This window comes from Podarcis raffonei, chromosome 10, assembly GCF_027172205.1.
Source record: "Podarcis raffonei isolate rPodRaf1 chromosome 10, rPodRaf1.pri, whole genome shotgun sequence".
NCBI lineage: Eukaryota > Metazoa > Chordata > Lepidosauria > Squamata > Lacertidae > Podarcis > Podarcis raffonei.
This window is the reverse complement of record NC_070611.1, coordinates 22854845-22878701: the sequence shown is the minus strand read 5'-3', so window position 1 is coordinate 22878701 and position 23857 is coordinate 22854845. Positions and strand designations below refer to the sequence as shown.

Sequence of the window (23857 nt, the reverse complement as noted above, 5' to 3'; positions counted from 1 at the left end):
CAGCTGCGCGCCCCACGAGAAGTTTAAATGAGCTCCCTGCCCAGGCAGCCAAGGAAAGAACAAACTATTGGTCCCAGTTGTATGGTCCCATGATGGCAGTTTCACCCGGGGGGTATATTGGGAATGAAATCACTGCTGCTCCCAAGTCCCTCTACCACCAACGCCCAGTTGCAGCTTGTTTCTCCTTCAGCATGCTGGGTGCTGGTTGTAGAGGGACTCAGGAGCAGCGGCAGTTTCACATGCAATATATTAAGGTTACCAGATGTCCCCGGGACGGATTTACAAATCAGCCCCCATACAAAATCCATTGAAGTTGAAAAGCGTCCCCAGATTCATTGAAGAAAATCTGGTAACCTTACAATATACCCCCGAGCGAAGCCACTATTGCGCTCTGGCCCATGCATTGATACATCACCCAGGCCTACTTTCCACCCATTAGCTGAGTGGTTTAAGGGCCTCTCTGGCTTGTACAAGCCAGGGCAGGGGCCTTGATGTTGAGGCATGCAGAAAGCTGATCAAGCACTCTTGCTTGCACAGGCCAGAGCAGTATGGGGTTGGGCGATGTATCTTGCCTGCTTCTTCCTCACTTAAGGTGAGAAGGAAGCAGTGGCTGAGGTATATTTCAGACATCGTGCTACAGCAACAGATAAATATCACAAGGTTAAAAACCAGATACCAACTACTGTGACTTTCCCAGTACAAGACAAAGGCAAGAATGACTGAAATATAAAATATAGACACATAATTAAAATGTACGATGAAGCATGCCCGGTAAAGTAGCTTTCCAAGAAGTAGAGATTGGGATGAGAACAGTAAAGGGGCAGAAAGAGAGGGAAGTGAAGTCCATCAGTGTAAGTGAGACAACATAGCATGAACAGATGCTATGAAAATAGGAAAAAACCAGAATCTTGGGGAAACAATGAGAAATCAAACAAAAACCCAGGTTAGAACAAGGAACATCATCAAATTAGATGATGTTAGAACATCATCAAAACCAGCGACTAAATAAAAAGCAGACAAAAAGACATTTGCATACAAATCAGAAAGCTAATCTCTCTCATAGCCCACATAGTATTTAATACAAAAGTTGATGTGTATACGGACTATTTGCAAAAACAAGATGTGTATTAAGAAAACTACTTTATCTTCTCCCCAACAAATGATCACTCTTTTTTGCTTTGCAGTTTCTTAGCACTCTCTTTGCCCCCTTGAACTTTGTGATGGAAAAAGTGGAAAGCATCCTGCCCTCCAGTCTCTGGCATCAGCTGACAAGGATCTGAAGGAAAATAGTCCGAAATGACTGCCATGACATTTTCTGTGCCAACTTACTGTTGCTGACCAGAAAGCATGATTTTTTAAAAAAGGGAAGCAGTTTTCAGCTCTTCATGGGTTGTCTGTTATAATTTTTGTTGTTGTACAAAATACATTGATGTTTGGTTCTATTCTATTTTGCTTTCAGAAAACAAAAGGGGAAAAAACTTTGGGGGGGGGGAATAAAATTTTGTGTATTGCAGCAATATAGTCTTAATACTGTTTTGTTCACATTTCCCACCACTAAGCTCCTCGATGTGCTTCCATTTTAATCCTGAGTGGAACCCCCCCTTTTAATATTTTAAAGCACTATTAGGCTCCGTCGATGAGGAAGTGCTAATTAACCATATTGATTCAGTGCATTAGACCCCTGTGCTGCTAGTAATTACGGATATTTGTAAGCAGGGCAAAGGATCAATATTTGTACACCTGCATTACAGCTAATGGCAGCAATACTCTCTTCTATTGCAATGCCCAGGAAATATTAGTAAAAACTGTAATGAGGTAGTCAAGGTGGGTGGGGTGGGGAGGGGTCAAATAGTCTCATTCCACTTTTGGAAATAGCAGGCATAGTAGCATTGAGAGGAAAATGGCATGGGTGGAGAGGGTCCAACTCTGCTCCCACGTACTTACAATACTAATCCGTCTCAGCCCTTAGTGACAACTATTTCTGAAAAGGAAACAAGCCTTGTCAAGTGATTGATAGACAATCAATCACTTGGCAATTGCCATCTCAACTCCGCATTCAAAAGTGTTTTTGGAAATATGAATGAATTAGGCCTTTGTAAAGAATTTCTCACACCAGAACTCTTTACTTATTGCCTTATCTGCTTTTCTGAGCTGCTCCCATGCTGCTGAGATATTTAAATAACCTAAACTTGTGGCAGGGGCTGACCAGGCAAGTCCCAACTATGCCATTCCATTAAGGAGGGTAATTCTGCCCTTGTTGGCATAATTAGATCATGTAAATGCTACCTCAGGAGCAGAGGAGACACAGAAAAGTGGGTCCTGCCTGGTTAAGGGTATCCTTTTATTTAATCAATTTGTTTCTTAAGACATTTTTATACTGCTCTGTCATTTTAAAAAATCTAACCAGTTTACAGCAATAAAACACAAAACTGTACAATAAAAAAACACATGAAGCTAAAACTGGACACCAGTTAACCATTTACCAAACATAATTCTAAAATATTTTGGGTGTTTAGTGTGCATACTCACATACAAAATATTAATATGTGCATCAAGGGCCAATGTTTAGTCTGCATTTTTAAGGTGGCAATTCTGTACTCACTTACCTGGGAGCAAGTACCATTCAACTCCATGGAGCTAACTTCTGAGTAGACATGCATAAGGCTACACCGTACCTATGGGGATGGATTCAGACTGTTAGTTGCACTTCAGTCCTATTGATTTCTGGATCCAACCCACCATTTTCAAAGATAATTTGGACTTTAAAGTCTTGTTCCACATCTCTGCTAGCCGATGTTAAATTTGTTCTATGTAAATGTTAATATATCAAATCCCGTAACTTGAAAGGGCTTTCAGGGTGGGTGACAAAATAAAGTGTCTGCAAAATATTACAAATCTGCAACACGTTAAAAAGGAAAAAAGAAAACACCAAGTGCAGGACAAAGGTGCAGTTATTTAAATATCCACTGGCCCTGACCTCAAAATGGCTGCTGAAATAAGGGCACAACTATCTGAAAGATTATGAGCAGAGGAACTCTTGTCAGGCATCGCCGAGAAGGCCCTGCTACATGTCCTCCTTCATCACCCTGTAAAACTGTTTTAGGACAAAAGGCACGATACTGTGTTCTTACCTGCTTTCTGTTGTATTCCGTACGAGACCACATTCTAGTTGTCACTAGGCCCACTTTAGCCAGTAGGAGCTCTTCCATGAATTACATGGCTGAGGTCCACTGCTCCAGAGAGGGTATTCGGGAGCAACTGTGCAGGTAGCCTTCTTTATCTCACTGTTCCCCAGCAGGACCAGGGCTCCAAGACAAGCAGCAGCCACGTCAGTCAGAAGATCCCACATAGCATTAATTAATTCATCAGATTCCCTAAGTCCCAAGGGCTCAGTGAGTCCTATGTTGTTGCAGGTGGCACTGTCATCAGCATTTCAAACCTTGCTCATGGTCTGCCCATGACAGACAACAGGATATTTTCCACTACAACCTTCTACTGAACCATCAACCAGTTGAAAAAAGCAGATCTAAGGTATGACCTGATATGTGTGTTGGGCTCTGTGACTTCTGAGACTATCATGACAACCAGGAAATCCCAAGTAAGTCCAATCAAAGCAGCTTCTGTGTGGGAAATGACATCCCAAAGAAGGAATGTTCTGAGGTTTTCCATAGCATGATGGAGATTGCTTTCTCTGTGGCGGCACCAAGGTGGATGGGCTACCAGCAGAATCTCCACTGTCTCTCTGATCTAGCACCCAGTACAAACCTTCAGGTCCAAATAAGTATTTCAATAGTAGAAAAATGCTACTTATGAATCAGGATGTAGGGTGTGTATGTAGTATCATATCAAAGAGTTGGAAGGGACCCGGAGGATTACCAAGTCCAATTTAGGAATATGCAGTATTTTTTAATTAAAACCATGCTTTTACAAAAATAAAGTGAATCCAAATAGGCACATATAAGAACCAAGATTTATTTGACATAAAAATAAACTAAATTTACAAAGGACAGAAGCCAATTGGTTCTTGGTCAGCAAGACAGTGGAACAGAAAGAAGACAGCCAATTAAGCGGGGGAGGGGGGGAGAGAGAATTATGTCCTTTCTGGAGAGAAGGCACCTTCCAGGTTTGGGCTCTGCCTTCTAGAGAAGAGCCGGGTAGCTTTTCTGTTCCTGAGCTACTGCCTGGGAGCAGCTTATAGGTCTATAGGCTATTTTTTAAAAAGATAGTGATAGACCCTAATACTCTTTGGTTCTCTACTCTGCATGCCTCCTGCTAAAGGAATGGACATGAGACAGAGTAGCAAGGCTGCCTCTTTGAGCCCCTCACATGAAGCACCTTACTTTTGGCAGTCATTGAGGTGTTTCAGAGAAGGAAGAGACCATTTCTACCTTCCTGCCTACCATGTCTCTCCAGTTCCACTTTGGCCAACACTCAGGGAGAGTTCAGCACGCCACAGACATAGCCTTCTTCTCATGGCGGTCCATTTGCTAGTAAAACTGAATTACTGTGCTGCGAAATGATGCACGTCTAAAAAGTGTGTCACCATGAAAAGTTTGGAAAACTCTGCTGTACTCAGAAATTTACAACCCATAGTAATGGCAAAATTACAGCCTTGCCATTATGTAACAATTCAAAGTACAACTAAAAACGAATTAACAAAACTTCACAAACCATTTCACATGTTGCTACTTGATAACAAAACAATAAAACAAAATCACCTCCGAAAATTACAGCAAATTAAATAATTAATAACAGAGTCTGTTATAATGTCCCTCAGCAAGGGAAAACACAGAAATTGTGCATGGGAGTTCCAGCAACTCCACCCAACATAGCTGCAACCTCCTTTGGAGGGATCTCCTATAATGCCAGCCAGCACCCATGATATGGGGACCAGTTGGGAAACTCCCCCCTTTGAGAACTCCTCACTGAACTGGCTGCCTGGTGGCCAAAGCAACAACGGTCTCTCTCATCATTCACAAAATAGGAGGAGAAATATCAGTTGCTTGCAGCCAGCAGGTTATCTATCCCTGTTAAGGGAAGCCCTTGCCGCACATCTCTGGCTGTCCTGTGAAGGAGAATATGCTATAAACTGGCAATAAAGAAGAGCATAGTTTCCTGATTGGTATCTGAAAAGGAGACAGAAATTGAGCCAAGGAGAAGAGATTCTATAATTTAAAAAAAACAATGAAGCAAATATATGGAAATTACAATGCTTTTACTATTATAAAACTGACACTCCTGAAACCATGAAAGTTAATACAAATAACAGATTTAGCCATAATTCAAGATGTTGGAAAGTATATTTAAAAGTTGTTTTATGTATGACTCCCAGCTCAGCTCTTCCTTAAAGTTAACTTCATGATAAAGATGGCACAACCAGACCCAACCAACGTTACTGCTACTATTTGAACAAAAGGCTTCTTCCACCAGCGTTTTTCCACCCAAGGTTGTATTCGGCAAGGATCATCTTTCTGTCCATCATGCAGCTGATAAAATACATGGAGTTGGATGAAAAGAGAATGTTAGATGTCTACACCACAGTACACTATACTTTAAATTTAGATATTTATACTTCTAAGAATGTGGTTTAAACAATAGCAATGCATATATATGCAGAGGCTGCTCTCAAATCTAAACAATAACTTACTGCAACAAACCCAAGATGCAGTGAGCCTTGGGTTTGGGTGTTCCCCTCCCTTGAGCAGCCAGAAGATTACCCTTGACTTTTACTCTTGGGTCTCGCTTGCCCCACAGTTTGCTATGTTGTTTGGACCCAGAATTGTGGTTACAACCAATTCATTTTTGATTTGAATATTCTATTCCTACATTACTGTACTCCAGAGCTTTCCAAACTGTGTCACGACACATTAGTATGTCAGTTGCAGTGTGTAGGTGTGTCGCACGAACACTCCCCACGCTGCTCCCAGGGCTAGAAGGGTTAGTTTAACCTCCAATTTGCTAGTAAAACTGTGCTGCGAAATGATGCACGTCTAAAAAGTGTGTCACCAACATGAAAAGTTTGGAAAGCTCTGCTGTACTCAGAAATTTACAACCCGTAGTTACGGCAAAATTACAGCCTTGCCATTATGTAACAATTCAAAGTACAACTAAAAACGAATTAACAAAACTTCACAAACCATTTTCACATGTTGCTATTTGATAACAAAACAGTAAAACAAAATCACCTCCGATAATTATGGCAAATTAAATAATTACAAACAACCAAGAGAGAATAAGCAAACATACAATACACAAAATGCCAGAGTCCAGGCAAAAAGAACCACTCAGTAACCAGACTATTTCTTCCCTTCTTGTGGGATCTGTCCACTCATAGTGGGGCAGCCATGCCATCTAAACTACTATCATGCTAATGCAGTTCCATCTGCTCTTTAGATGGTTTTAAGTTCGCTCTGCAGATACTGGAGCCATAGGAACAACTTTCTCAGTCTCAATTCTCAAATGAAAAAACAAACAACCTGGCAGGTAAGAAGATGCACTTAGCTTCCAACTTCCACATGCTTCCACTTCTACCCACCTACACACCAACTTACTTCAGGAATCATGTTTTGGCTTGTTGGAAATTTGAGTTTAAACACTAATAGGCAATTTGTCACAACCAATAGCAGGACAAACCAAAATGAACTAAAACCGAAAGAGAAAGCTTCCAAAAGTCCGCCCTCCAAACAGCATTAAAATTTTGCTCATTAAACCCTCACGTAATTAACAATTTGTGCTTTAAGGGACCTATCAAATATAAACCAAATTATCAATTCAAGGCACACAACAGGAACTATACAATAATGGACTTTTGCTATGAGCAGCCCTCCAGCAATTCAGAGCACAGGTTTGTGAAACTTCCAGATTTCAAAATAAGCCGATTATATTTAATAATGACCCTCATGTCTACCCCTTTCCACTATTCCCCCCCCCATATTGATGATTGGGATTGACAAACATTTAATCTACAATTCAAATATACTATTCAAGGGCAATCTTATGGTTTATCACACTGCGTGAATCAACATGTACTAGAAAAGTTGCCCATATTTTGGTAATGGTTTTGAATGCATTATGTGTCTTACAACATGCATACCTTTTCCATGAGGCTTTTCAGTTTGGTAGCTTCTCCAGTCAGATCCTCAGCACTGGAAACAAGCTTTCCACAAACATTAGCAAGCTTCTGAGGTGGACTCCATTCAAGAACCAACTAACAAGAAATATAACATTACTTATCTGAAATGTAGTTTATACACAACTAGAGCAGCATTTTTACAACACCACTAAACTCAATTCTGATCAGCTACACAAAGCATGTTTTTTGTTAGTTGGTTTTCGGGGGGGGGCGTTTACTGGTATCGTTGCGAACATATCTTAATACCATCTGTCTGTTATAATGGCAAAACAGTAAATCAACAATTATTTGAACAAATATGGAATGGAAAATTGGTTGTGCCCTACAAGAGTTCTCTGATGTGTACAGAGGTATTCCAGCAATGACTTAGTATGGATTAATATATTTGCACTGGCTCAGGAAAACAAGGAATCAAGTGACCCTCAAAAGAAGTCTAATGCTGCAAACTGCAATGGGTAAATCAATGCTGGCCCTATGAATGTGTTAAAAATAGTGCCAGGTTAGGCCCAATACCAGTGTCGTGTTTTGTTTATATCAGCCACTGAGAACATAGACTAATCTTGGATACTTCCATATGTCAAACCAGAAAGAACCATCTTGGTGAGTAGCCAATGCTCCATTCTATGTTTGTCATAGGAGATATTAAACATTTGGTTGATTCCTAGCTGCATTCTAAGGGGGAAGCAGCTGAATTAGGAAGTTGGGAGAACATGCTGGAGCACTCTCCTCCCAAAGTCTGCTATGGTGTAGTCTACAGTATTTTGTATTGCTCACTAAATGTACTAGCTGTGAACCACTGTGGTGGGCTGACATACCTCTGACAGAGGTGATTGCGGAAAGAGCTGCAGATGTCCCTGTTGCTCTGGAGAAGTGAGCTATGATATGTAGCAGTGTTGGCAGGTGTTATGTATGGGCAACTCTTTTCTCTTAGGGATTTGGGGTGAAAATATGTAAGGTTGCAGTATCTGAAACAAACAATACGTTTAATACGCCCTCTATACAAGTCTAGCCTGCTCAGAGGGATGGGAAGACTTGGAACAGGAGCTTAACTTATGAAATAGGGCCTTTATCTAGGACAGGCATCCCCAACCTTCGGCCCTCCAGATGTTTTGGACTACAATTCCCACCATCCCAGACCACTGCTCCTGTTAGCTAGGGATCATGGGAGTTGTAGGCCAAAACATCTAGAGGGCCGCAGGTTGGGGATGCCTGATCTAGGAGATAAAAGAAGAAGAGTTCAGTCGCATAGCTGGGAAAGGTGAATTCCAATACCCTTCTGGCTGATTTGATGGCCACCAGGAACCCTATCTTTAGGGATATGAGTCTCAGTATTAGAGTCCTCAGCTGTTCAAATGACTATGCAGATTCCAGTAAGGGAAAGCTGTTATATGGGTTGGTTTAGCATGCTGGCTCCTCTAAGGAATAATTTAAAGTGAGAATGGAAGTCAAGCAGTAGGTGAAGCTCTTTAACTAGGATGAGTCAAGTACAGTAAGTGTGCTGCTCCAACGAGCGCTGCGACTCTTGGAGTTAAGTATTAGAACTTTGTATTATGGGCTAGATGAAAGGGCATTGACTCACTGCGGGATACCTCCAACACCAAACATAGAAAGAAAAAGTTGCTTCTCTAACTGTGTTTCATTGCTTTAAACAGAAGAGGGCTTGTTTAAAGAGGACTATAATTATGTCAGGTTTAAATCTAAAGTGGACCTTCAATATATTATAGACCCATTTTGGTCACATATACTGTAAGCATATGTTTGCTATTTTATATAAAAAAAATATTAACAGTACCATATGCTCACCTTGTGAGCATCTGTAGGGAACTGATTAACCGCACTTTGCACAGCAGCTGTAAGGTGCATACACTGTTTGTTTAGCTTCACAAGGAAAGAAAGAAACTCGTCACCACTGTAAAAATGAAGTGAGACAATAGTTACATACTCAGTTATACAGAAACAGTTAATACTCTATTTCAGGGGTGGGGAACACTTTTTAGCCCAAGGACTACACTCCCTCATAGGTGCCTCTAGGGGGCCACATGCCGGCAGTGGGTATAGCCAGAGGCAAAAAGTGGGCAGAACTCTTACCCTCTGTACAGTAGGTTATATTTTAGCCACACAAGCCAGAGGTTTCCATACACATAAAAACCCTCTGCATCCTAAACCCACACATCTCTCACAGTTCAAGGATGCATTCTAGCCAGCCAAAAAGCACATGAGGTGTTTGTAATGATAGAAAAGAAAATCAATAAAAACTTATTTTTAAAAAAGCACATGAGGTGGGATCACAGCAAGGCTGGTTAGGGACATGGCCTGAGCAAAGGGAAGGTAACCAGATGGGCACAGCCTCTTCCCAAAGAGAGAATCCTGAGGGCTGGACAGAGTTGCTGGGCCTGAGGCTCCTCAACCCTGCTCTAACACGTAGTAATTTTAAAAACGGAAGTAAGGTGAAGCAGATATGCAAACAGTAGACTTGCTCTTAAAATGAGGAATAAATATATAACCAAACTCATCATTCTATGGCTGCCGCTGGGGAACTTTACAACTGCACAAATCTGGGGGGCTGTCATATTACATTTCCCACACCCACAGCAGGGATTCTGATATGTTTCCACCCACCTATATTTCGCTCACCTTGTGTCTGTCCCAGCAGGAGACAGTAGTTATTTCCACTCACCACTCATCTGTAGTTATTTCTCCCAGCAGTATGTTTTGTAATGGCCATGGTGCCACAGACAAATAAAACCAATCAACTACAGGCACACACACACCCGTGTGTGTGACTGAACATATACGCAGTGCTGGGAAAGAATTAAATAATGTAATCCACACCAAGAAATGGAGGGAGAGAGCTAAAGATGGCTTGCAAGGAGACCCTCTCCAGAGTCTGAAGAGGACTTCAGTGAGGGCAGAGAAGAGACTGGAGGCGCAGTGAGGCTTTGTTTATGCTGCGCAGCCTCCCCAATAACAGCTGGTGCTTGGGGTATCACAGCAGCAGCAACTGCTTTCCCGTATGTCCTCCAGCCTCCTGCTGGCCCCCGAGCTTCAATTCAATATTTGTTATCTGAATTGGAGAGAATGCTACACAGAGGGCATTTAAAGGGTGTTCAGAGAGTGCTCCCCACTTACGCAATTTTCACTTATGTGAGCAGGGTTTTGGAACACAACACACGCTTGTCGCCTGTACTACTACGAAAGAGTGTGCATGTTTGTATTTCCATCAAACTGCTTTACCTGAGTTCCAAATTCACCACACTGGACAACTCTTCCAACTTTATTTTTTCTATCTGCACTTCTTTAACAGCACCTAAGATTTTCTGCTGATCTCTGGCATTTGTAATTCCAAGCTAAAACAAAACAAAAAAAATCAAAACATCTAAACAGAGAAATTTAGAATAAAACAGGATTTTAAAAACTCAAAAAGCTTGGTATTAAGTCCATGAAGGCTACATCATGGAAGAACAAGTTTCAGCATCTTAGGGCTGAGCATCCTCTAACTGTACTACAATCTCACCAAGCTAGGTTCAATAAATATTATACATATAGGGCAAATCCATATCTTCCAATGTATTTATTTGTAATTTAAAGCTGTAAGTTAAAACTTCAACTAATTTCCAACTACTACACAAAACAGGAAGCATCTGCTTGGTCTTTTGATGAAGTGATTTGATTGGGGGGGGGATCTTTTCGTAAAAGGCACTGCAATCCAAACCCTCTTTGTGCCTGGTTGGTGGATTTGGCTGGCCGGAGACAGGACCAATACACCTGCAGCCCTGCTGTGTCCAGAGGCCATAGTGAGTAGGTGGGCATGCCTGCGGCTGGTACAGCATTCGGGCCCACATTAGCCCTGATGAAGTCACACGTTGTAACAGCAGGACTGGTCTAGCCACCCCCCCCTGGAACACCCTATGTGGGGGCTTTCTACTGCTGAGTATCCTACCTACAGCATTTCTACCCCCTTGTACGTTTGGCAGGCAGAAGGCGAGCTCTGCATTTGCAGTGACATTAGTGTCTGACTAATTCAACCACTCCACACCAAACTTGTCAATGGTGGGCTGGAGTGCTCCATAAGCCTCTTTTCCTGAAATTCCTTGATTGAATTCATATTCACCATTCAGCTCATATTATTTCCAAACAATTAACAGAGAGCTTTATAACCTTGTAGTTATAAAATTGTTTAAAAATGAACACTTAAGCACATGATTATGCGCTAATACAATGGTACCTCGGGTTAAGTACTTAATTCGTTCCGGAGGTCCGTTCTTAACCTGAAACTGTTCTTAACCTGAAGCACCACTTTAGCTAATGGGGCCTCCTGCTGCTGCCACGCTGCCAGAGCACAATTTCTGTTCTCATCCTGAAGCAAAGTTCTTAACCCAAGGTAATATTTCAGGGTTAGCGGAGTCTGTAACCTGAAGCGTATGTAACCTGAAGCGTATGTAACCTGAAGCGTATGTAACCCGAGGTACCACTGTACTGATTTATGTTACACCATGTAGAGAAGATGATCTCTTCCCTGAAGGGAACACCAAAAAAGAATTCAAAGTACCTCCTTGCACAAATGCCATCACATTTGATGTTGGCATCCATCTGCCCCGAGAGACAATGGAAGGGGTGAGGTCAAACGGCTGCCTTAGCAGCACTGAAGTGACCTCCCTGGGGTGCAAGCCTAGGCAGTGTGTATGGAGGTCCTGGGCTACCCAGGCAATGACCTTCCTACTAGCCTCGCTGATGTGGTCCAAAGGAAAGCACCAGCTTGGCTGCAGGAGTTGCCGGAAAGAAGCATACAAGACACCATCCAACCTTCTTAGGGACTCCACTACAGATTTGGGTAGGGTTTACTCCTTAGTCTTTTTCTAAACCCAAAGGTATCACACAAGACAGCGGAGGTTTAGGATCAGAGTTTTCCTTCTCCTGGATGGGCTACCTTCCCAGGTTGACAAGCCTCATATGCCCCCGCTTCCCTTGGGGTGTATGGGGTATAAGGGGAAGGGTAGTACCTCTAGTGGGGGGACCACATCGTTCTCCTTCTGGGGTAGCTTTGGTCCCTACCCTGCACTCAGCTCTCACCTGTGGCTCCTACAAGCTGTCAACATGCGACAGCAGCCACACCCCTGAAGTGGCTTCGACTGGCCAGCTAAACCAGAGGAGGGAAGCTGATGGATCTCAAACCCTAGGTGAGTTAGGAATTCCTGCTACATGAGAAGACAGGCTCCGGCAGATTGTGTAGATGAGACCAATAGTGGGCCCACCAGACAAGAAAGCAGTTTCTGCACCATCACTATTCTAACGAATTAAAATGGACATCAATATTAAAAATGTTGTGTGGTGTGAAAAATTAGAAACATCTGCATTAAGCCAACCTGTGTAAAGTCCTCGTTTCCCATGGTCAAAAGCTCCCTTAAACCAATCTCTCCCTCCTGTATGAAACAAAAATATTTTATTAGAGGAAACACTGTAAATCAGAATATAATAATCCACCCTCATCAATAAACCCAACAAAATATCAAAACCTTTTAAGGATATTTACAGTGGATAAAACATAAAGCACAAATCTAGGTTAATATTATGCACAATCCTACAACGTATCTTTTCAGACATAAGTTCAATGTGCCTCAAGTGAGTGTAGTACTGAAGCCTAAATGCACATTCTCCAAAATAGGACAACAGAGAGGAAGACTTTTTTGGCCATTTCTTTCTCCTCTTGCAACCTCTCACTCTCCCCCACCCCAAACCTGCTCTGAAGAGGGAGCAAGTGGGTGGGGAAAATAGCCAAAAATTGCCTCCTTTTTCATTCTGTTGACTGGTACCTTCTGTCAGGGAGACACAACCCAACTGGACACCACCCCATATCTCATTGCTTTAATAAAATGCAAGAAACTACCCTGAGTAGAAGTAGGAAGAATGAGAGCTAAAGTTAACGTGACTGCTTTGGTCAAGCAGGAGCAAAAATCTAATAGCCCATTTTCCTTGCTCCTGCCTCACAATCAAACTGGAATCAGTACCCAATCCAGTGGCCCCGTGACGCCATTAGATCCAAGGCCATTACCCATATATGTTTTCACAGCTTTCAAAGCTTACCTTCAGGACCTCTGTTAAATGTTCAAGCTCAAGGCCTTGTAAAAACACCTCCAGGTCGCCAAAGGCTGAATAAGAACTATAAATATATTGGTTGATTATTATAAAAGTATAAATAACTGGAGCAAATCTAAGAAATAAAATGACACATATTCTGTTGCTGCCTTTCAAATATTGATTAAAAATATTGATTTAAATTCAGTTCCAGTATAATAATGCAGAGGCAAAAAACCCCCTTATCAACAGCTAATTTGCGCATCCTTCATGCAATGGGTCTTTTTAATTGCACCAGAAGTTTTAAAAGGCAAATACATGTTATTATTTATATCTCTGCTAAAAGAATAAAACTACTTTCCTGATCAGCTGGTTTTTATAGCTGCTTAGAGGCAAAGGAATGAGTGAACTGTAAGTACAATACACAAATACCTTACTGAAGTTCAACTAGCAGAGCACTCTTGAGGAGGACAGAGGAAGAAACAAAATCCATGGTGGCAATCTATGCCCTGCCAGTTCAAAGCAGCTAGGGTGGTTTCCCATCACCTACATTCTAATTTCCCGCCACGTTTCCCTCCCAATTGACAACCGTTATGCAGTTTCCAACGATTTTCGTTCTTTTGAGAGGGGAAGGTGTTGGAGGAATGAAGGGGCCTTGGATCTTGCAGAGCCAAGCTTGCCCTTGAATCAATCATTCCTCTCCCCGCCCAAGACACCCATCCCACCAACAGTGTACATCTCTGACCCTGAAACATTTTATGGGCATACAAATGGCTATGCAACTGCTGGAACTTCTCTCTAACCACAGAGCAGCTCTAAGAGACTGCAGCTTGAATTTTAGTATCCGTTTTAAATGGAAGTGCTTTTAAAGGGAACAGAATTAAGTGTTTAAACGGTGTACTGTACTGTGTTTAAACTGTCCAATGGACAAAGTTTTCATTGCAGAATACTTTCAAAGTTAAATACATTAGTATTCACTATTTTTTACCTGGTTTTCTGGCTTTTAAATGTATTGGGAACTGCTTTCAGAAGTTTGTGAATAGCCTCTTCTTTAGTCAGGTTGTTGAATCTTTCTTGGAAAGGGTGTTTACTCAATGAAAGTAAGCTAAAAAGCTAAGAGAATAATTAAAAATAAATTGTTAATATTATATCAAAGGACAGATTGTTTTTCATGTTTACTAATAGGTCTAAACAAAACAAAACAAAACAACACAAATAAAAAAATTCCTTCCAGTAGCACCTTAGAGACCAACTAAGTTAGTTATTGGTATGAGCTTTTGTGTGCATGCACACTTCTTCAGATACGAAAGCTCTTTAAAATTTGCTGCATGTAACTGTCGTAACATTCTAGAGTGCACTGCAGAATGTTGAGTGTGAAGTGATGTGCACATATAACTGAGAAAAGGTTTTGAAAATAATCCCGTTGCATAGATACAGAAGCATCAAGAAAAGGTGCAATTTTGGCAGTGTGGAGGTGATGAACATATTGAATCTGAACAGGTAGGAATTAATTCATTGCTTACATGTCAGTGCATTTGTAGGCCAATGTCACTCCTCCCTCTGCCCCGAAAAGGTAATCACAAGGACTTACACAGAACATCAAGGCAGACAACTGAGCTCACAAACATGAGCCCTCACATTTTTTCTGTTGTTTAGTGGTGTTGGGAAAGTGCAATGTGAAGCAAACAAAAGTTGTGTGCTGGAAGAGGCTGTTTAACCCTTCCACTTGACAATTCTTTTCAATTGCAATACCATAGCACCCAGCATATTTTATCACCCAGCATCTCAGGTTACAAAGCAACCCTAGATTTCTTGCAGAATGCCCAGTGGTAGAAATCTCTTCATGTTGCAGTTCCAAATTCAGAATAGCAAACAAAATGCAGGATCATGGCGGGGTGGGAAATTTTTGTTAGCCCCAGGCACCCCATGGTCCCCATCTGGAATGGGGTCTGAAAGACCAGGAAAATGTGTGGATCCAGAGAGAGCAAGGTGTAAGCAACCACAATGTACAATATTGCATAATATTGTTGCTGATCTCAGAGCACACATGTTAAGGCATCAGCCTTGGTTTCCAACTTCCTGGCTTTGTGGTGCATGAACCAGCATGAATAGCTTTAACTCTTCGCAGACTAGAAGGCTTTTTATCACTGAATTATTATACCAGCTCTAATGTTTACTATGCCTCTAATGTAGCTAAGCAACCTATGAATACAATAATAATAATAATAATAATAATTTATTATTTGTACCCCGCCCATCTGGCTGGGTTTCCCCAGCCACTCTGGGCGGCTTCCATAGAAACCAAAAATACACTAAAATATCACAGATTAAAAACTTCCCTGAACAGGGCTGCCTTAAGATGTCTTCTGAATGTCAGGTAGTTATTTATCGCTTTGACATCTGATGGGAGGGCGTTCCACAGGGCAGGCGCCACTACCGAGAAGGCCCTCTGCCTGGTTCCCTGTAGCTTTGCTTCTCGCAATGAGGGAACCGCCAGAAGGCCCTCGGCGCTGGACCTCAGCATCCGGGCAGAACAATGGGGGTGGAGACGCTCCTTCAGGTATACTGGGCCGAGGCCGTTTAGGGCTTTAAAGGTCAACACCAGCACTTTGAATTGTGCTCGGAAACGTACTGGGAGCCAATGTAGGTCTTTCAAGACCGGTGTTATATGGTCTCGGCGGCCGCCCCCAGTCACCAGTCTAGCTGCCGCATTCTGGATTAGTTGTAGTTTCCGAGTCACCTTCAAAGGTAGCCCCACGTAGAGCGCATTGCAGTAGTCCAAGCGGGAGATAACCAGAGCATGCACCACTCTGGCGAGACAGTCCGCGGGCAGGTAGGGTCTCAGCCTGCGTACCAGGTGGAGTTGGTAGACAGCTGCCCTGGACACAGAATTGACCTGCGCCTCCATGGACAGCTGTGAGTCCAAAATGACTCCCAGGCTGCGCACCTGGTCCTTCAGGGGCACAGTTACCCCATTCAGGACCAGGGAGTCCTCCACACCAGCCCGCCCCCTGTCCCCCAAAAACAGTACTTCTGTCTTGTCAGGATTCAACCTCAATCCATTAGCCGCCATCCATCCTCCAACTGCCTCCAGGCACTCACACAGGACCTTCACCGCCTTCACTGGTTCTGATTTGAAAGAGAGGTAGAGCTGGGTATCATCTGCATATTGATGGACACCCAGTCCAAACCCCCTGATGATCTCTCCCAGTGGCTTCATATAGATGTTAAAAAGCATGGGGGAGAGGACGGAACCCTGAGGCACCCCGCAAGTGAGGGCCCAGGGGTCTGAACACTCATCCCCCACCACCACTTTCTGAACACGGCCCAGGAGGAAGGAGCGAAACCACTGCATAACAGTGCCCCCAGCTCCCAGCCCCTCTAGACGGTCCAGACAAGCATTTCAACTCAAGTCTTGACACCATAGACAAAATAGTACCTCTGAATGCTTGTTGCTCTTTGCAATCTCTCCTGCTGTCAGTCCATCTTTGGTCTGTATTGATTTGTCAGCTCCCAATTCGAGCAACTTGAAGACTACTTTTTTATGACCTTGGCGTGCTGCCCACGTTAATGCCTGTAACAAGGCATTAAGTTGTCTTTATTAGGTAGTATGTACTTTAAAACTGGATAAGGAAAGCAATTGCAACATAAATTACCACTGAATCAATGTCTCATTCGGTTCAATCCTGCCTGCTATTCAAGCTTAACATACTGTTTGTTTGTTTGTTCTCTTCTACTCTTTCAAATATATAAGTGAAAGCTCTGTGGCTTGAATCTAGAGTTGTCCTGTACAAGTTCTTAGTCAAACATGACTGATTCCCCCTTCCAGCTACAGTCCCTTGTACCACACCTCAAGCTACTCTGGAGGGTCTCCAATCCTTGAAATGGGGTGGATTTTCAGGAGCCATAGGAAACTGGCAGGAAGGGAGATGAGAAAGTCCAACCATGAGCAGAGCTGCGATTGCAAAAGTTAACATTCACACCAGTATGTGTTCTTCCTTACATGGAATTCAGCTAGATTAGCTGAATTTTACTATACTGTTCTTCAGTTAGATTATATCATTCACCCGGATCCAGCATCAGCATAATGAAACTGTTTTAATTCCTGAAATCAATAGACTACTTCAGAGTAAGGTGGGAAAAAATCATGCATCAATCAACCATTTGTGTCAGCATGGAGTTTCCAGGGCTGAAGAGAAAGCCAGGGTCCAATTAAAAAAACAAAAAAAAAAGCTTATTACTTCAGAAAAAGAAAAAAACATAAGCAAATCTATTTTATATGTGGTTTCTGTTGTATATCCCTTCTTTGGATCCTGGCTACACGTGAACTCTTCATAACTGAGAAAAAACTTAAATGTATGTGAAATAATCTGATTGTGTCAGGGGCACCCCCTCATTTTAGTAAAGTATTTTTCCTTCTCTCCTCCAAAAGCAAATGAAAAAACGGGGGGGGGGGAGAAAATCTGTGAATGATGCAAGATTAAGCACATTTCAGAAATAATTAAAGTCTGTCTTGTTGCTTAGAATAAAGCTCACTTACTGTGTAACCACGTTCATCCTGGGCATTTATTTCTGATCCATGAGCAGCAAGAAGAGTTACAACTTGAGGGTGGCCATCACGGGCTGCATACATTAATGGAGTCATTTTCTTCCTAAGGAAAAATCCATTAAATATCCATTAAAGCAGCTATTGTGTTCTTAATCCAAACACTATTTATTCTGTTAATATTTCATATAATGTTTCTCATGTGCAAAAACCTTAGTAAAACTTATTCAGTAATACTGTAAATGGTGAACCACCAACACATTAGGCCTTGAAACAACAATGGAAACAATGCTGAAAGCACAACTAAAGAAACAAACTTTGCTTGTTGCATTTCACTGTAGACTCTTGGCTTTGCAGAGGACAAAGGGTTAATATTTGGAATGCCTCAACACATGCTAAAGTATACACAGTGTGCTGGTTGGCATAGCTGTCCTGCTTGAAGAAAACCCTATGGGTAATTCCATAGTGACCAATGTAACATCTGTAAGCTTCTTTACCTAATATTTTGTAACATTTGTAAGCTTCTTTACCTAATATTTTGTGTTTCAGCTAATATTAGTTGTAAGTCCAATTAACATTAAAACATTTGTGTGTTAACCAGCTTGATCTTCCCTACAAATAAAATCAAGAAATATACAAATGGTAGTTTAAATGTTTTCTTTTTATTGCATTTTAAAATATGTTACTAATGTAACAGTTTTGCAACCTCAAGAATTTATCTGTAACTTGGATAAGTGTTTTCTCTAAAAGTATGAATGTTTTAAAAATCCACCTGCAGCAATATAGACAAAGAGCTAATGTTTCATGGGCAAGTGTCAAACTTATGGTTATGTTTACTGTAAACTGAATGGGAAAGTTTTCTGGGAAATGACCTGTGATCAAAGTACATCATCAAAGTATATTGTGACAATTCATTGATAGACACCCACAAACAAATGCCACCAAAACAAGACCCTGTGCACATAACACTTTACTATGCATTCACAAGTTGCAGGTCAGCATCAAGTCCACGTGGGAAGTTGTAAAGTTCAAAGCAAGTTTAGCTGTAGCAACACTCTGATTTGTTTATTTTCAATTCAACTTTTATCACCATTTGCAGGGAAGACAAATGTCACAGAAGCCCTTTTTATGAAAAGGATTTCACACTGTTAAATATCTTACTGCATTACCAACAAATTTTCTTTTCTATTTCTCAATCTCAAACTCAACAATAACCAAGTTGCCAACTGACTTTCAGGGGCTGTTACTGCTTCTGCATTTTATTTCAGAATAATCGCATTTCCCATAGGGACATTATTTTCTGTGTTTGTGGCACTCATTTTAAATTTTGTTAAAAGGTCATTTACACTTCACCCTTTTACATGGTTATACTGTTCCCTGAGGTGAGGCAAGAGACCAGCTCCTGAGGGGAATTTTTGTGTCTCTAGAACAGTCGCTCCCAACTTTTTTTGGTCATGCCCCACCTAGACATCTCTAAAATCCTGATTCCCCCCCCGCCCATGACATATAATTCTTATTATTCAAAAAGCAAACTCCTATTCACATGGAGCTAGTCCAAAAGGTCATTTCATTCTCAAATTGCTCCCCTTAAAAATCAAATTGCCCCCCTGTGAGGCATGTACCCCATTTTAGGAACCACAGCTCTAGAGTAAGAGAGGGGAACCTCTAGCTCAGTGCTGGCGAAGCTACCACACGCGTGCCAGAGAAGGCACTCTGTGGGCATGCGTGCTGTCGCCCCAGCAGGGTTGTAGTTTTTGTGCCAGGGGTGGGGAGGAGGAGAGGAGAGCTCTTTCGCCATCCAAAGCCTGCAGCACCAGGGCCTGGTGAGCAAGGGGCTGAGCAGGCATTGACTTTTGATACGCCAGGGCCTCCTGCCAGCCTGTTTTTCCTACTTGGGAGTAAGCTGCCTTGAGTTCAGCAGGGCTTAACTCCCAGGTCAGTAAGCATATAAAGACAGCAACCTAAGAAGAGGCTGCTGGCTTTACATGTTCGCTGGGCTTTCCTGTGGAAGCCAACCAAGAAATTCATTCTGTGGAGGCTGCAATCAAACAGCAGCCAAAGAAACAGCTAATAATAATAATAATAATATATTATTTATACCCTGTCCATCTGGCTAGGTTTATTTATTTATTTATATTTACAGTCATACCTTGGGTTAAGGTAGCTTCAGGTTGAGCATTTTCAGGTTGGATTCCGCGGCGACCCGGAAGTAACGGAATGGGTTACTTCTGGGTTTCGCTGCTCTCACATGTGCAGATGCTCAAAATGAGGTCACACACATGCACAGAAGCGGCAAATCGCGACCCGCGCACGTGGGTTGCGTTCTGCTCAGGATGCAAACGGGGCTCCAGAACAGATCCCGTTCGCATCCAGAGGTACCGCTGTATTTGTATGTGCGCACGCAATCACTATTATCGCATATTAAAAATTGGGAGGGTAGCTCTTAGTACAACTCTCCAGCGTACACTAGTGGCCAGAATTGTGTAACCTTCTGGAAAAAATGTATTTCCGAGGTTTGATGGCTCATAACACCAATTTGTTTTGGAGTAATACCAGTGCTTTTTTTCTGTGGGGATGCGGGGGTACGCATACTCCTAAACATTTTGTGAATTTAACAGGAGAAGAAATTAACTGTATTTATTTTCCCTGATTTGAACTGTATTTCCGCCCCCCCCCCCCGGTGATTTTCTTGAGTCAAAATGAGAATACCCCTAAACTTTTTTTATAAAAAGAAGCTGTTATACCATAAAATTATTTATCAATGGAAAGATAATTTAATGAAGAATGTAATGCAATAACTTTTATGAAGGATTATTTATTACAACAGCAGTCATAAAGAAGAAACGTGAAACACGCAGAAAAAATGAGATATACAGGTTAAATGGCCGAGTTGGCACTTTGTGATAAAAAAGTGAGTTTTGGGTTGCAGGGTGGGCACTCTGTCTCTAAAAGGTTCGCCATCACTGCTCTAGCCCATGGGCCAATCTTGGCCTACCAGGCATCCACATTTGTCCTGTGAAGCCAGGGTTACCCACTCAACACCTGATACCATGCAAGTAAGAGCAGGGCTTGACCAAAACTGTTTTGGGCAGCTACAAAAGCACACAACAACCAGCTGGTTGTCAGGAGCCTTTGAAGCACTGCACAAAACAGGGACCCCGTGCTAAACAATCGATCCTCACCCCACATATGCTGATATTATGCAAGTTGCACATTGCAGTGTTACAATGATCACAATAAATGTTGCATGCAAAACACATATAAAGTAACATATCATCACGTTTTCTTAATGTTAAGATCATCAAAAAGGAGAATAAACTTAAAACATATAGAGTTTTTCTTTTCATTTGTGTGGGAAGGGGAGTATGTGTTTTTGTGACCAATGTAATACATTTGAGTTTTATTATCCTAAGCTCATCTGCTTTTGTTCCTAATGTAAAATTTCTTGTCAATACAATAAAGGTCATTAACCTATTGTCTATTTTCTTGGAAAGGTCTTTAATTGAACTTTTTTTGGGGGGGAGAAATTATGGGTCATATTGTGTGCCATGCTTTTGTTTGGTTTTATTGTGTGTAAAATGCTATTTTGGAAGACTGTTGCCAGGTAATGAAATTACGGGAAATTATATTTAAAATAATATAGAATAGGTTAACTATATATGACAATGAAAAATGGGTCTGTAGATTAACATTTTCATGGAATTACATATAAAAAAAACACAGCATGGCTTGTTAACCATCCTACAAACCACTAGAGGGACCCCATAAAACACATGATGAAAGGCTGCACTTCTTTCAAAAATGCTAGCAAATGGACTTGCTCAAGTCTTCATTTCCAGGTATGATTTATAAGAGAAAATGGGGAAAAGGTCACAGTCCTATTCTTGATTTATCAAAACATGTACCATAGAAAAAGAAAGCACTTATCCACAGAAGAGCAAATAGTTGAACCATATCATTGGTTGTAAGAATCCAAAATGACACCTCATCAGTTACAATGATATCATCTCATTGTTAAAAATAAATAGGATTACACCAATGTAAGTTTGGATCTTGGTTGGATCAAATGTACCCTCAAGAACATTTGAAATGCACAAATGCTATGAGAAAATGTCCATTTCCTAAGTTCATTAACAAATGAATGCATGGGTTGTCATTTCAAATGATGCATTATGAAAGTTTGGCCATTTCAAAATTTTATCTTTGTTAACTAAATAGAAGGAAGATGAATATGATAAATTAGATGACTCTCAAGAGCAACTTAAGAACACTGCACAAGAAAATGTTCTGCAAAATTTTCCAGTTCAAAAATCTCCACAAAATCCACATCACCACACATATTGCAAGGCACTTAAAAACTGTCTAGCCCAAGTATGGTGGACCTTCAGTTCGCAGGCCAAATCAGGTCCAGTGAAGGTCCCAATTTCGTCCACAAGGTTGTTTCCCCCAAACCTTTCCCACATGCCCCACACCTAACGGCCCATGCGAGACGCATCACTCCTAAGGTATAATTATGAGCCTTAAGGTGTACTTTGGATTGTGCACTGGCAAGAAAGGCTTGCTGTCACCACCAATCAGTTGGTATCAGTTCCCCAGGGGATTCTGTAGCGTTGCCAAGTTCAGCAGAATGTGGGGCTTGAAGGTACTGCCTGTCACCTGATAGGCGCTAACCAAGGTCACTGGAGAACTCAGCAGTACAGCCAACCCCTGCGAAACCGGAGCCTGACGTCAGTACTGATCAACAGTAACCACTTGGCTGGGCTTGAAGCTTCCTTTCTAATTACAAAGGAAAAGTGAATCACCTAGATAGCTACAAAGGGGGAAAAATGGGACACAGTTTCAACTCACTTGTCAAAATGACCTGCTGAGCATGGGTGAACAGCTAGATCCAGTACCCCACCCCTAATCCACTCCAGTCACCACCAGTTCCCCAAAGTACAAAACAATATTAATGTCACCTCCCTAAGATTATTTGCCTTAGGAAAGAAGGAAAACATTGCACCAACTCTAGGACTGGGTGATATCTGGTTCTCAGCATCGTGATATATCACCAGCTAAACACTGTGATTTGGTGATCTATCATGATGTCTGAAACATGAAACAATGTAGGATGGAGACAAAGGAGCAGTCATTGGAGATTGAGTCATAATGAATCCCACCTTTATCATCTACTATTCTAGCCACTTGATTACGCTCGCCTTTCTAGCCATAAGCCTAGAAAACTTATTTCCAAACTCATGATACACTCTACTTGTTCAGGACATAGCAGTGCAAATTTATTCTAAATCTAATGCTTGGTACCTACTTACGCAACAGATATTTATACACTTGTGGGCTTCTTACGTTTTTATGTTTTCATTCCAACACAACCACTTCCTGATTCAGTTTTGTTTTATCTCGCCCCTATTGATGTTTTAAATGACAGCTTCCTTCCTACAATGCCCTCAGGAGTGGCATTTGTATTAAACGAACAATAATTTTCAGACTGTAGTTTTTCTTTGAGTTTTTGTCTCTGCAATAACCCCATATGTAGCCACCAAGTTGGTATTGATGATCTTTTTATATATATCAACAATTCCAATAATGCTGTGGCATGATCTCAACCCAAAATGATCCCTATTTGATTCTGGAGTACCAACACATTTGTGGTCTTATGTTGGCTTCGAACATTCAGCTGTACTATATTATGTAAAACCTTTCACAATATTAGAGATTGCATGGATTTGGCATACAAAGTGTGGTATTGCTTATGTTTTTCTTTGTCAAAAATGCTGCACATGTCAGAGGCCGCACATATGTTGACAGTGAACAAATGGGAAGGTGCCTGTACATTAGTAAATACAGAGCTAGGTGGGAGAGTGAGTTGTCTGACTTAGTCTAAGGCAGATTTGTACAGTCAGCATACAAAGTACTTTTTCATGCAAGCATACAAACACCTTATGGAATTCACTGCCATATGATGTAGAGGGAAACAGGGTTAAATTGCTTTAAAATAAGATTAGCCAAGTCATGAAAAATAGGTTTCCCATAAATATGGCTAATGTGGCTAACCACTAAAGAAAACAGGATGTTATGTACTGATAAAACCTTTAGTCTGATCCAGCAGG

At 41.6% G+C, this 23857-nt stretch overlaps 2 protein-coding genes across 7 annotated transcripts in view; one reads left to right on the top strand and one right to left on the bottom strand.

Annotated features, from left to right (window-relative positions):
* ST7 (suppression of tumorigenicity 7) overlaps positions 1-1517 on the top strand; it is a 98859-nt gene extending 97342 nt beyond the window's left edge. For all 4 annotated transcript variants that reach the window (XM_053405907.1, XM_053405908.1, XM_053405909.1 and 1 more), the window contains exon 15: positions 1185-1517. In XM_053405907.1, the coding sequence (XP_053261882.1) occupies positions 1185-1280 (96 nt within the window). In that variant the 3' untranslated portion in view covers positions 1281-1517. The remainder of the gene's footprint in view (positions 1-1184) is intronic.
* Positions 1518-5196: 3679 nt separating this feature from the next.
* ASZ1 (ankyrin repeat, SAM and basic leucine zipper domain containing 1) overlaps positions 5197-23857 on the bottom strand; it is a 33838-nt gene continuing 15177 nt past the window's right edge. For 2 of the 3 annotated variants that reach the window (XM_053405911.1, XM_053405912.1), the window contains exons 5-13: positions 17745-17856; positions 16644-16778; positions 14193-14317; positions 13214-13289; positions 12496-12552; positions 10367-10479; positions 8936-9041; positions 7094-7207; positions 5197-5486 (exon numbers count right to left, since the gene is read on the bottom strand). In XM_053405911.1, coding sequence (XP_053261886.1) covers positions 5334-5486; positions 7094-7207; positions 8936-9041; positions 10367-10479; positions 12496-12552; positions 13214-13289; positions 14193-14317; positions 16644-16778; positions 17745-17856 — 991 coding nt within the window. In that variant the 3' untranslated portion in view covers positions 5197-5333. Of the gene's footprint in view, positions 5487-7093; positions 7208-8924; positions 9042-10366; positions 10480-12495; positions 12553-13213; positions 13290-14192; positions 14318-16643; positions 16779-17744; positions 17857-23857 lie in introns of all 3 variants that reach the window. The other variant, XM_053405913.1, reaches the window with a different exon arrangement.